The sequence below is a fragment of the Aphis gossypii genome, chromosome 3 (genome assembly GCF_020184175.1).
Source record: "Aphis gossypii isolate Hap1 chromosome 3, ASM2018417v2, whole genome shotgun sequence".
NCBI classification, from domain to species: Eukaryota; Metazoa; Arthropoda; class Insecta; order Hemiptera; family Aphididae; genus Aphis; species Aphis gossypii.
This window is the reverse complement of record NC_065532.1, coordinates 6,820,241-6,835,235: the sequence shown is the minus strand read 5'-3', so window position 1 is coordinate 6,835,235 and position 14,995 is coordinate 6,820,241. Positions and strand designations below refer to the sequence as shown.

Here is a 14,995-nt window from a genome sequence, read left to right as displayed (position 1 = left end):
TATAATATTATTATATGTTATATTGTTCGATGATCGGGGGAGGTGTGGAGGGGGTAGTGCGGAGGAGTACTTCATGCACATGATAATATTATACGTATAGTAGGAGGTCTATATATCACCGGACGGCTGACAGCACAGCACACACCGGAGATTGATGGCATATCGCCACGGCCGCGAGAGTCGTTCATTCACAATTCGCCGATTGCCCGTCCCACGACGACTTCGGTAATGATTTTAATACAATAATAATGATAATATTAATTATTATTGTTGTGTTGTTATCATCGCCATTGCCGTCGTTGCAGTCATCATCGCGAGATCAAGTCGAATGAAACCTGGAGAAATTGTAATTAAGACATCTGTCGTTTGATATAAAAATAGAAAGAAGAAAAACTCAGTGAAACCACCTCATTACCTATTTTAAGTCTATTTGCGGAAAAAAAAAATAAGTATATAATTGACTATTATTTACTGGATATACACGAATTAATATAATATGTAACTATTTTAATTATATTTAGTAATAAAAAAACATAATAATATGTCCTCATAAGGACGCCGTTTAATTCTTCTAAGAAAATACTATAATAATACTTATATTATGCAAAAGTGGCCATATTGCGAACTTCTATGCATTACATATACGTTAGGAAGCCTCGGAGGAACGAAATGTTTTGGAATAGTGCCTACTAGAAACTGGTTCAAAAATAAATTATCGACTTTCTTTTTTAATTAACCTTTGATGATAATTTTATTATTATGTGTGAGCGTAACTTAATACCGTGTTATCTTATTTTACTGCACAAATGTAATATAACGCTGCCACATGGTTGTCGCGACATCAGTCACTATAATCACAAGGAAAAGTTCCACCAAATACTTTTAAAAAATATACTGATCTGCAATATAAAAACATAATCAAGAGTTTTGTTAACTCCCGTATAATAATATGATTGCAGGAAGTTTTTAATTGAATTAATACTATTTTTTTGTAATCTGTAATGCACGTATAAATATTTGTGCGGATCCCTTGTCGATCGATATCGATGTACATCGCCGTCGATCTTTGAACGGTATTTTATACGAGTAGCCAATATGCACAGGAAATCGTCGCGGTCGTCGTCGTACATACCACGTGACCTGAATGATGCAGTTTTGATCTACAACCATCCTACGTACCTATATATATATATAGATATAAAAAGCGAGTATATACAAATACATAATATAATATACGACCGTTTCTCTTTCTCCTTTAAACCGACGAATGTGCCTATATATAATATACGCGGTACACGTTTAGCTCGTCGCTTTCGTCTATATAATAATATTATAATAATATTATGTAACGACGCCCACGTAACGGGGTAAAAATTAAATTAAAAATCAAAAAAAAAAAAAAAAACTCGTACCGTTTATCAATCGGTACGATACTCGCGCGCGCGGTTTACGCTATACTCGCGGCGTCGCGGCGTGTACACAAGGAGATTGCCATAAATAAGAATTTATTGTCGTAATATAAATACGTATATATTATAATGAAAATCCCCGATCGATCGGAAGCCCCGACCGGCGGTTGTGGGTGAATCCTCTGCAGCGTCGGCGGCACATACGAGTACAACGCGTATCAAATGCACACGCAGACGTTCGTGTACACGGGCGACGCAACCGGATTCTGCAGCAAAACGTGCAGCGGCAATAAATCGTTAACGCTCCGCATATATAGCAGGCGGATGGCTCGTGGGCGAAAATCGTACATTTTAATATCGGGCGGCGGCGGACCCGGGTATATAATAATAATAATATGTATGTTATTATTATTATATTATTATGGAAAAACAAAACAGTTGTTATTTAGAAGTAACGATATGTAAATGACATGTCGAACAGATTCGTCGTGTAGCGGGTCGTAAATATCTCGTTTCTCCTCTATATAGCTGCCGCCGCGCTACGGCTGCGGCGGTAGAGACCCATCCGAATTATTAAAACAAAATGTAATGGATCGATTTATATGTAGGTATATTAATATATTATATTATTGTACCACGATTTATGATGGTATATACATATATATACGTATAACCATAATGCGTATAATACGCGTCTAATATTATAATATACGTACTATACGTCGTGCGTATTCGTTTTCGGAAGAATCCGGATTTTCGGGAACCCCGAGGCAACCATTACGGTCGTTTATACCGCGGTTGCGATCGAGCTTCGATATGATTTACGATATTTTCCGCAAGAATTTCCATGCAATCAACGACGCCGCATCTACGAGTACGCATTGTACCTACGGTCAGTAGGCACAACGCAGCCCTATGACGATTTACTCGTATATTATAATAAGTGTAGTTTTGCGGATCTTGACGAGCCGGATCACAAAACATTATAATATGTAAATTACAGTTTCAACACTCAATAAAAATAATCATACATATACCGGTCATATTATTATATGACTTTAAATGTGACATCAGCTAATCTGAAGAAGTAATAATTGGTCTATAACAGTATATGGTCTTTGCACGCGAATGAAAACACACATGACTATTATGAACCGCGGTATACCACGTATAAGGTTTAGTTTGCAAATATAAATAAATCTTTCGATCTAAAACATTCGTTTATGATATTATTATTGTTGTGACAAGTGAAAATAAATCTCGGAAGATGGTAGAATATGCGCGCTTGTACGTCTGGTATACGGTGTATTATATATAATGTTCAAACCTATATGAGCGCACGTAATAAGTATATTATATGAATATCTTTTTTATAGGCCGCCGTAAAATATGTAGGTACAGCGACTGGTCATCGAACAATCTATCACAATAATATCCGTATCGTACTCACCGGAACGGCGGTCGGCTGTCGAATCCGCTCCGAGGTTCGCAGCGGCAATAACTTTTAAAAACACTTTTTATTTTTTTTTTTTTATTTACCTCCCGACGGTCTGGACGCGTGCTCGTGCCTAACCATACATCGTAATATTATATAATATACCTTTATTATACCGTATGACCATACGTCACGAGCGTGTACCAGAAACTAGTATATTTTTATGATTTACAATTATTTCGTTTTGAAACTGACGGAACACTATAAGTCTATATTATGAATTATGATAATATACGTACTCGTACGCCTAACTGCTCGAAGCCTATTCGTATTAATATACATTTTAATATACACAATGTGTATGAACAGCACTGAAAGTTTAGTGTATGTACCACGCTCGTCAAATATTTTAAATAAACCTCTGTCACATTGTATTATTTACGTTTTTTGTCACATATTTACTTTCATATAAAATTGTATTCTCTTCAACTACAAAATATTCTTTATAGTTGATATTATAGATTAGCAATAAAAAATCAGTAAGTAGGATTTTTTTTTTTTTTATAAAAAACTATACTTATTGACAAATCCTTAGCTACGTAAATATTGCCTACCTACAATTTAATGAATAATGATATTAGCTTCGAGCAAAATCACATTGTATTCCCACTCGCTTTTCGTATTCGTTTTTCCCTAGTAGAGTATAATGTAAAGTATAACTATTATAAGAATTTCCGTTTTCGCCTTCGAACACATCGAAATTGTAAGGTATACATAGATACAACAATAGTTGCGATACTATAGGTACCTTCATTCTTACAACGTCATGTTATTATTATGGTAGAAGATCGATCGCATTTTATACCAAATTCAGAAAAGAAAGTTACACGTGGCGTTCAACGTACGCTGTCCGACGTGAGGTGGGTACGTGATCGCAAAAAAAAAAAAAAAGAAGAAAAAATACGAAAACCGAGCGACAATGTGCGACGTCTTTCAGTTTTCATTAAGTATATTATCGTCGGGGTCAGAAAACTGCAAGCGCGTTCGATATTCGTCCGTTCACGGTGGCGAAAACCGAAATCGTTTTAAAAACCGAAATCTAACCTAACCTCGAAGTAATTGTACAACTGTACCCATACTATCACAATATTGACCTTATATACCTAATAATAGTTACATTTTTTAATACCGATGGTGAGGTTCTCACCGACAACAACCACCGTTATCTGTGTACATACAGCTGTAGCGAGTAAACGTATACCATCACTATAATATAATATTATTATATAGGCATTACAATAACGATCGCGGGCGTAAATATAGGTAATATAAACCGTTCTAGTTCCCAATATATAATACTGTACACACGAATGTACAAAGAACAATGATACGACTGGTTCGGTATGTACTGCGAGTATAATAACGAGATTTATAACATAGTAATCGTCGCGATTGTGTTATTACGAAACGTCGGCGAGAAAAAAAAAATCCACGGGCATTATATATATATACCTACCTATATATTATTATACATAAGTCGTATATATACATCGAACAGATGTAATAATTATTATTGCGCGAGTAACGATCGCCGCGTATAAATACGGTGTTCATCATCTCGTAAAGTACATTATGTTATTGTGTCGTATATACATATATATACATTATATCGTGTATTATTGCGCTACGAGACCAGTAAAATAATAACGGACTCGGAGCACGTGCGCGACGGTGTACTATAGGCAATAATAATAATAATTGTCCGACAACAATGCCGCTCGTATATTACACGGACGACGGACTACAGCCGGGCAACTGCGGCAATGGCATCGGCAGCACCTGCAGAACAGTTGTGCAAGTGAACCGCGCGATTCCGACCGATTATTATGTACTTAGGTATTTTTTTTTCCTTTCGATTTTCGGCGTTTGCTGCGCCGTATCGTGTAATTTTCATTTTTGCAACGACGTCATTGTGATACAGTTGCGAAGGTTGCGTAAGTCGCGATGGTAATGCCGTAGTGTACTCTACCGGCCGATACGCCACCGACAAACTACGGGCATAACGTTTGAGCTGCGGTTTTCTGAAAAATTGAAAGTGTTTACAGTGCTAGACCTCTCGTAAACATATTATACGTAGGTATCCACTACATCCTTTCGTTTTTGACGTGGATACGGGTACTCTCACCGTTTAAACCGTCGACAATTCAAGTTCAACAATCGCGATGTGATATGCAAGAGATACTCGCAAATTACCTATATATAAGTACGACACTTTACCAAACGATACTCATGAAAATTATTTTATATAGGTATTTTGATACAGTAATATTTCCATTTAATAATTTCGCTTAAGTTCGCTATAATAGTGCTCCGATGCTGTTGTTACTTACGGTTTATAGGCAAGTTTTGGAATTCATCTTGTTTTCAGTCTTTACCTACATAATAAGTATCTAAATAGTATACGTATACCGAGTAATATATCATCGCGCTATGTCTATTTCGCTTTATTCATTTCACCCACACACGACAGCGAGAGTGTATTTATGTTATTTTTTTAATCATAATATATGTATAGATTATTATGTGCGTCCGTACATTACTTATCGATTATTATTCAGTAGTAAATCGTGGGCAGAGTATAATCAATAATTATAATATATTATGAATTATAATAATAAACGACCGTGGTACGATATTATGTAACGATACGGCGATAATTTGGACAGATCACGAATTAAATACGGTGCAATGATTTTAACTAAACGTATATCTAACTAAATTTAAGTATCGAACAACACTCGAACGTCGTCGAAACAACTATATGGCACCGTGTTTCGGGCTCCATAAACTGCTAAGGCCGTGCCGACAGCGGCAAACCAAGCAGCTAGTTGACTTAGGTTAGACTCTCGCGTGCCACCGGCGTTAAATATTTCAGTGTACATAGTGCGCACGCAAGTCACACACGTCGTAATGCCCCGACGGCTTGAAATTTTCGTCGAAGTACAATTTATCGGGAAACAGACTGTTTTTCGTGCGACAATAATCACTAAATAATAGCGAAAACGACGTTTTACGATCGAGATTTGGCACGTAGGTATAACTTAAACGAATCGTCGCGTTGGTAATAATTTATTAATAATGCGGTGTGGTACGTATAATATATACAATGTTATTGATTTATTATTATTAATAAATATATATAAAATCGTGCTCTACGAGGTAAAGGGTTACGTCTTTTGCGGGGGTTAATAATATTATATACTGAAATGCACTCCAACGACACGTCTCGCATGTTTATCGCTGACAACCGCTGTTTATGGTCATTCGTCGTAAGACAAAAACTATTGTCAGGTTCGATTTCAACGACTTAATTATACACGAAACAGTAATAAAAATTATGTTTTTTTTTTTTGAGTTTATTCTACTTCGCGCATAGCTGTAAGTATAGTATAATGTTCCTAGTTCAAGCTAGGTTTTTAGTTGCTGGGACAAGGAGATATTATGACGCTCAACAAATTACGGTCAATCCTAATTTTTTTTTTTTTTGCTATCCTCGGTCTATATTTTACGTCCGGTTAGCGTTTTGCCATCTTTTACAAAGCTTTTCCTCCACACTAAATCGAATAACGCACGTGCATCGTTCGGGTGCGATTTTCAATCGCGTCACTATATATATTATAGGGTCGTCGTCATCGGATAATTGTTATTACAAAAACGTTCGTACGACAAATAATAAATAATGTATATTATATTATTATATTATTATTATGTATAACGAATAATACTACTATGTGGTGTGCGGCCGGTCTCGCGGTCTGATTTAACGAGACGTAGATCGATCGATCGATCGGCTTGTCGATCTCGTCCCGGCCGACCGCTGCAGGGGAGCGATTCCGGATTCGTGGAGGCACCGCGGTCTAGTTTTCGTCGTGAATCGCCAAAAAACTCACATGTACAATTATGTACCTGCCTAACTATATAAACATATTATATACTGGTTACGTGTTCGGCGGGTACTTGGGATTTTGTCGTGGGTTAAATCATTATTGTTATACATATAGGATAAAGGTTTTTTTATTATTTTTTATTTTTTTTAATCGAAACCGATTTGGAAATGCGATAAACGGGTTTCGTCGCGGGGCGCTCGTTAGCGAAAAGTCCACACGGTGGACGACGTGAAAAAAATAAAAACGCCAAAACGAAAATTGCGATCCGCATTCAGACGGGCGGCGGACGGGAAAAAAAATAACAAATAACGTTACATAATTGGAAGTTTCTTCCACAATAATAATATAATGTATAATTTTATATATATATACATGTATATGCCTGTGTGTGCGTGTGTGTGTGAGTGATGTGTGTGTGTAATACACGCGAAGAGAAAATCGGAGCGACGACGAGTAGTTATTTTTTTTTTTTCATTATTCTCCTCTGCAGTCTTCGTACCCGTCAAACTTGGCGAATTTAATAATATCACGCAGCACATGTACCTACGTACCATGTCTGTTACAGTACATACCATATGATGTACCTCTACACGATGACGACAACGACGACTACTGCTACTATTGCGACGAGACGTATGTGCACTTTCAAACACGACATGTGATAATTCTCGGACGGGCTACCGGGTTTACACGGACCGAATTTTTGCGTCGCTCCTCGTTAAAATTGCAGTTGGTCTCGTCGTCTGTCGCCGCAGTCGTTGTATTATTATATAGTTCGTCCAGACGGCAATTATAGACGTGTTTGTGTGTGTTTGAGAGCATAAGTGCACCGGTGCACCGGGCGGCCGCATTGCATCACGTTGTGAGTGGTGAATTCATTAAACCGTTTTATATTATATGGTACGCGTACGTGCGCATATATTTGCCACCCCCTCCCCCGAAACCGGGTGGTGTTCTCATCGGGTTTTCGAATCGTAGGTATACCGAAAAAATATAAATCGGATCGATTTTTCGACTAACAGACGACTACGACGACCAGGTGATGATATGACGTTATTATTTGCGGTACATTCGTTTATGAATAGAACTATAATATATCATATAGTGTGTGAAGCAATGATGTTGGTTTTGTTCAAACGTACTGAATAGTGCATAATGATTTTTTTCTGTTTTTTTTTTTTTAACTCGTGTTGTTCCGGAGTGCAACGACGTTAAGCCACATGATTATTAAGCTTTTAAAACTAAAATAGACCGCCAAAATTTATTATTTCGTTACTATTCTGTTAACGACTTACCTGTAAATCATGACGTAGGCACGCGTAAGCTTTAACCGTGCCAATAACCTCTGTTACAAAATTATAATATAATTATCTAACCGACCGCAACAAAAATAATATTCCATAAAGAGTTTATTGTCACCTGAGTATCGAAATGATTATTAGGGAATGTCGAATTGGGAACTAACCTCCATTCGCCTCATAGACTTACTCCAATTATACATTATATATATATACATTGAACATGTGTTCAATGTGTGTTCTACCTGCAGTATAACATAATATTTTGTAATAATTTTAATCCTTACAAGCCACTATAATACGACTGTAAGCGACGATCAGTTAGTAATTTTTCTTTTTTTCTGTTTCCGCAGACGGCGTGGCCAAAGTGATGAGCGTGGTGGACACGTCTCCTCCGGCGTGGTACACCTACTACCCACGACCCGTGGTCGCATCAGTAGCGCATCCTCGCGACCCGTCCAGCATGCGCGAGAAGCACTCGAGCCCGCGCAAGATGGTCGCCGTGCCCGCAGTGGTGCCGTGCGTGTCGCCCAAACAGGGTTCCGTCTATCCGGCTCACCACCACCATCACCACCATCATCGCCGGCATCACGACCAGCTGGACCATCGCCATCGCCGTGACGACGAAGGATCGACCGCGGACCACGACGAGGACGACGAGGACGACGACGAAATGATGCCGTTCGACTTGTCCCGCAACGGCGGCAGCTCTCCGTCGTCGTCGCCGCGATCTCCGCTCCGGTCGCACCGCATGTCGCCGGCCGCGTTCAAACCGTACGACGGCAGTGGCAATAACGCCAACAACGATCAGCCGCTCGACCTTCGCGTGGACTACAAGAAGTCGCGTCGTGGCGACGAGATGGAGGACGAGAACCAGAACCTGATCATCAGGACGCCGTCACCCGAAGACATCCAGGTCGACAGTCCTGGACCTCCTTCCGAAATCCGGTACGCGTCTCACCACAGCGACCACAACGATCAGGTGCACAGTCCGTGTTCGTCGTCCGACAAGGAAGTGAACGTGACCGACGACCACGTCCAACACCATCGCCACTACCAATCGGCCCAGCAGCACCAAAACCAGCTGCAGCACCACCAACAGCAACACCACCACCAGCAGCAGCAGCAGCAGCAGCAGCAGCAACAGCAACAGCAACATCACCGCCGAGGTGGCATAACCGTCGAAGACGATCGACATCATCACCAGCGGATGGTCAACTATCCGGTGCTGTTCCCGCCTCAGCCACTTCACCCGATGATGTTGGAGGCCATTTACAGGGCGGGCGCCGTGGGCGACAAGTCTCGCGGCATGCCTCCGCTGGCCGGTTACCAGACGGGCAGCGGTTACCACAGGCCGCCGCAGCACTATCCGTTCATCAACGGGCCGCTTCTCAACGGGCACCACCACGTGCCGCCGCCGACGTACGACGTTGTCAGACAGCCACCGCCGCCGCCACTGCCGCCGCCCGTGGCCAGATCTCCGCAGCAGAAGTCGTCGGCGTTCCAGGAGACGTCCGGCAAACCAAAAGACAGGTTAGTACCCTATGAAGTCAATAACGAAAACGACGACTCTGCGCCGTAGCACGAGCACGTGGGGTCGGGTCGTGGTCAATAGGGCTGACGGGCAATCGTGCGTGTATAGCTGTCCTTCGCAACGTGCGTGAGTTATACGCTTAGGAGAGCGAGGACGTGTTGGAAAACCGGAACCCGGACGCGTTTCGTCGAGAGGAGTGTGAAATCGTATGCGGGGAAAAGGAGGTTTGGTTAGACTTTCATAAGGGTTTCACGGGAGAGGGACAAACGATTGAGCACGTATTTTATATTTACCGCTTTATTTACGAAATCGTGTACGCTTGTTAACAGGTACTCGTGCAAGTTTTGTCAGAAAGTGTTCCCGCGTAGCGCCAACCTGACGAGACACCTGCGGACGCACACGGGCGAACAACCGTACAAGTGCAACTACTGCGAACGGTCGTTCAGCATATCGTCCAACCTGCAACGGCACGTGCGCAACATACACAACAAGGAGAAGCCGTTCAAGTGTCCGCTGTGCGAGCGGTGTTTCGGGCAGCAGACCAACCTGGACCGGCACCTCAAGAAGCACGAGGCCGACGGGCCGACCATAATGGACGACCGGCTGTCGTCGTCCGCGGCCGTGGTGGCCGCGGCCGCGGCGGCCGCAGCGGCCAACCGGAGGCGCCCGTCCCGCGGCCCCGGCGCCACCGACGAGTCGTATTTCGAGGAGATCCGATCGTTCATGGGCAAGGTGAGCGAGGACGGCAGTCGGTTCGCCGCCGCCGCCGCCGCAGCCGCCGCGGCCGCTGCCATCGGCCACGGTCGGGGCGTCGCGCACCAGGCCGGCGGCGGGCGACGACAGTCCACGACGTCCGCCTCGTGTCCGTACCGCCGAGGTTCGCCGGGCGACGCGTCTCCGGCCGAAAAGTTCTCGTCCCGATCGTCCGCCTCGTCCGCCGGTTCCACGGAATCCTCTGGCGACGCGGCCGCGACCGCCGCCGAAAAGGAGTGCGTCAACAGCACCTGACCCTCCGCCTCTGCGGCTTCCCATCGCGATCGTCGCACCGTCGCTGCCGATACCGCGACCGCGGTCACCGAGTCTCGTGGTCGTCGTCGAACACGCGGTTGACGATTTCCCCGACGATGACGACGAAGACTCGCCAGTGCGTACCGGTCGGTCGAATGCGGCGGTCGGATCTCCTCGTGCGCACATTATAATAATAATAATATAATGTGTAAACCGTCGCGTCAAGCTGATTTTCTTTTTCTTCGCGTACGCAATACATCGCAAACGCGTCAATTTTTCTCTACGCAATTTTCGACGAGGTAACGAATAATAATAATAATAATATATTATAATATAATACGAGTAATTTTTAATACGATATTTTAGCATATATTCTTATAGTGGTACTTGTACCTACGTAGTTTTTAATCGCGGATTGTATTATTATATATATATATTTAGGTGTAATTTGTATTAATAGTTTATCATTATTGCGTGTAAATATTTTGTGTCGTACGATCTACGCATGTTATTATATCATAAGATTTATGTTGTATTTTTGTAAAAACTCGCTGCCCCCCGCAACCGCGACCGCGATCGTTCTGTGATAGCAATGATACAGGTGAATGTCGAGATCAGCTCCTCGCATCGGATAGGTTTCACTAGCTTTTGACAATATTATCAGCGGTACGTATACTTGCAATGCCGAATCCGTATGTTAATATTATAATGATATACGTATAATGTTATGCTAATCTAGTTTGACTATAATAATATTATGTTATGTTCGTAGTTTCGATTTTTACCCACCGTCATCCCACACGCTTTTGTTTCGATCGTAACAGAATTTACTAAAAGACTTAAAAATAATATTAATTTAAAAACTCGCACCTACAGGAGTAGTTTAATACTTATATGTACGCAGTTATGTCGTACAGTGACGACTGTAATATCATATCGTATAGAATCGATCGGTATTCGGAATGGTCCGTCGTCGAGAAATCACGCCACCTGCATAACCGAATAGTTTACACCGCACAATGCGTTACGCGGAGAATCAGGGTCCAGAAAATTCAAACACTTTTCTCGATTCCTTGTCACACTGTCATCAGCTCACTACAATATAATGGCCTTATAGATGAATATTTTTTTACGCGCTTTTGGGCTTGCCGTCGGACTTGAAACGATTCCGAACACGGTCGACAGTCGGGTCCGGCGAAGTGGGAACGGGGGGGCGAAAAGAATATCTCGAGAGATATCACGCTTTACTGACTCGGTGGTGGTTTCGTATCGAACGAATCGGATGACGACGCGGTCGTACAGATATAGAGGTAGGTACATATTATAGTGTATTAGAAAACGGTTTCTCTATCGGCCAATAGTGCATTTCGCATTACCATAATATTTAAAACGCGTCGAGCAGGATGCTCTAGATTCAGCCAGTGTATGTATATGTGTGCATGTGTACAGGACGAAAACCGGTCGATGAAATCGTTATATACGGTTTGTTTTTTTTTCACTCTTAACACACGCACGCGCACGCTCACGTTCCCACTTGTGTGCGAGTATTATTTTTTTTTTTAACTTCCAGTTCGATAATATACGGTTTTCTCGCTAACCGGTTCCCCCGAGCCACCGCCGTTGCCTCGGATGCTGCGCCGTGCGTGGACACGAAAAAGGAAAAAATATATCAATTATTATATATATATATTATATATAATATATATGATAATATTATATTATATTAAATATATATTTTACATGATATGATTATAATAATGTGTAAACGTGTGTTTCGGCTAGGTTATTTTGTTTACTCTCAACACCCGTGTTTCCCAACAGGGCGGTTAAAATCTCGGTTATATTTCAGTTGTAAATAATAAAAAAAATATTCTTAAAGTAAATAATATACTATGTAGAAAGAACGTCAAAGTTCGTTTGTGCATATAAAAGTATGTATGTACATATATTATAATAACATAATTATATTAATTTTGTCGCTTCGGGGTGTTTCTGTACGAAATACGGTAAAAAAAAATTTAAATGACATGATTTGCATTCACGCAATGTTCTTTGATACTTCTTAAAATTATATTAGGTAATTATGATAAAAAAAAAATATATATATAAAAAAATAAATTGTGTAATGTATATATTATAAGACTATGTAGGTATATCGTCAAACAGATGACGATAACGGTAATAATTGGTAATAATTATAACGATTCGAATATAAATAATGATAATAATGTGTTCAGCATCCAACCAGCACATATATACACACGGTATAAGTAGAGTGTTTTAAAAATGTCGTAAAGCTAGTCAAAAGACGATACGTAAAATTAAATATGTAAAAAATACAAAAAACGATAAAATCAATTTTATTTAACGGATATAATAACAATAATATAGACAATGTGTTAGATCATAATATAAATTTATAATATACAATTATAATACGTTTACCTACGATCGTTTTAATTTTAATAAATATACATATTATATTATCATTTTATTTTTTTTATGTTATACGTTATACATTTTATAATATTATATACTATTATGTTTTGATTATTATATACTATTTTTTTAAACGGATCTAATAATATTAATAGTACACATTATGATTACGTTAAATATTATTTAATAATAATAGATAGACTATAAGGGTAAAATTTACGAATTTTTTTTTTTTTGTTTTTTAACGAGATTATATTATAACATCTTGTGTGTAAGTTACCAATATAATTTTATGCGCCTTCGTAATACTGTTGTCTATTATATTTTTTTTTTTTTTTTTTTGATTATATTTTTTTGTTAATTTTTAATTTTTAATAATATTATTAAATTTTTAAGATTGTTATTTGAATTTATTGAAAAAAAACAACTCAAATTTATATATTTTTATTAAGTGTTATGTTTAAATTTTTACTATTATAGTTGTAATAAATACTTACATATAATATATATAATATATATATATGTGTATATACAAATATACATATATATGTGTGTGTTGAAAACCGTTGAAAAATATACAAATATATAAATGTATGATTATTAAAATATAAACCACTTTTTGTTTTCCCTTCATTTGGCACACTGCAGATATAGGTACCTATTGCTATCTCGAACACACACGACATTACCTATGTCGTGCGTTGTCGTATACGACTGCAGACTATGGTTTGTTTTATATATCATATTCTTATAGTTTTTTTTTCTCAGTCTTTCTAGTTCAATGAATGGACGTAATGTGATGTTTTTATAATGCACTACCTGCAGTTGTTTTCACACGATTCAGTACGATGTCGATGTCGGATAGTGACGAAAAAAAGGGGAAAAAAATAAAAGAAATAGAAAAAACAGGTTGTCTTCTATTTATTTCAAATAAGTCCTGGTAGCGTAGAAAAAGAATTCATATATGTAGAAAGAAAAAAAATACGCCTGTTGTACCACACCACCGCTTTACGGTGAGCCGAGTATAGGTAGGTACCTATACCTACTCGGTATAAAGTTACGCGATCTAGTTGTGTACCTATACGGTGACTACATAACTACTACAGCATCACATGCGCGTTTGCGGAGAGATACGATAATATTATTATTATTGAACACATACAGTCTATCTATAAAGTGAGTAAAATGCCTCCATCACGTCCGTCCAAATGATTGATGTGCAATTTGGCAATTTATCGTTATTCTACGAAACGTGTACAGGGTGTCTGTTCTTGTTTGTTCTGGTACACATACAAAACACACTATAATAGGTAATATACGTCCGCTAACTGGGTGTGTATACCTAGTTAAATTAACAATATTACTTTCTTCCGCCTTGTGAAATCGTGTACATTTTAATTATTATTGAAGGGATATCTGAGAAAGCGTCCAATAGTTAGTCCAAACGGTATAACTCCAATCAACAGTGAAAAATAAATTCAATTTCCTTTGTAATTATTGTACATCTATATTAGTAACTTACATGTACATAAATACATCAAACGCGATAATTTGGTATGAAAAATCTGTACATTATTAGTTTTATTTCCAAAGTATAAAGCTCTTTTTATAAAGGACGAGGTGTATATTTTCAAACAGTGAATAAGTGCATCCTCGATTAATTGCATTTGTACCGCGATAACGGTAATTTCAGATGTCGATCGTTTGTAAAATAATGATAACTGATAAGTCAATGCAGAGGTGGAACTGAATAGAAAAAACCGGTTTTTTGAATAACTAAAACCTTTATTTTTTTAAAAACAAAAAACCGGAACCCGGTCAAGTACAGAAAAAATATTTCATGTACAAATCATGACATGTTGTCAAAATAACTAACTCCAGCGCCCAATCTCTCTCGACCGTGATATGTACGTATTATATAGACT

General features: G+C 39.3%; 1 protein-coding gene across 1 annotated transcript in view; it reads left to right on the top strand.

Annotated features, from left to right (window-relative positions):
- LOC126550637 (zinc finger protein sens-like) overlaps positions 1 to 13,625 on the top strand; it is a 54,092-nt gene extending 40,467 nt beyond the window's left edge. Inside the window, exons 3-4 of the mRNA XM_050202550.1 lie at positions 8,443 to 9,622; positions 9,953 to 13,625. Of these exons, the coding sequence (XP_050058507.1) occupies positions 8,460 to 9,622; positions 9,953 to 10,631 (1,842 nt within the window). The 5' untranslated portion in view covers positions 8,443 to 8,459 and the 3' untranslated portion in view covers positions 10,632 to 13,625. The remainder of the gene's footprint in view (positions 1 to 8,442; positions 9,623 to 9,952) is intronic.
- Positions 13,626 to 14,995: the final 1,370 nt, after the last annotated feature.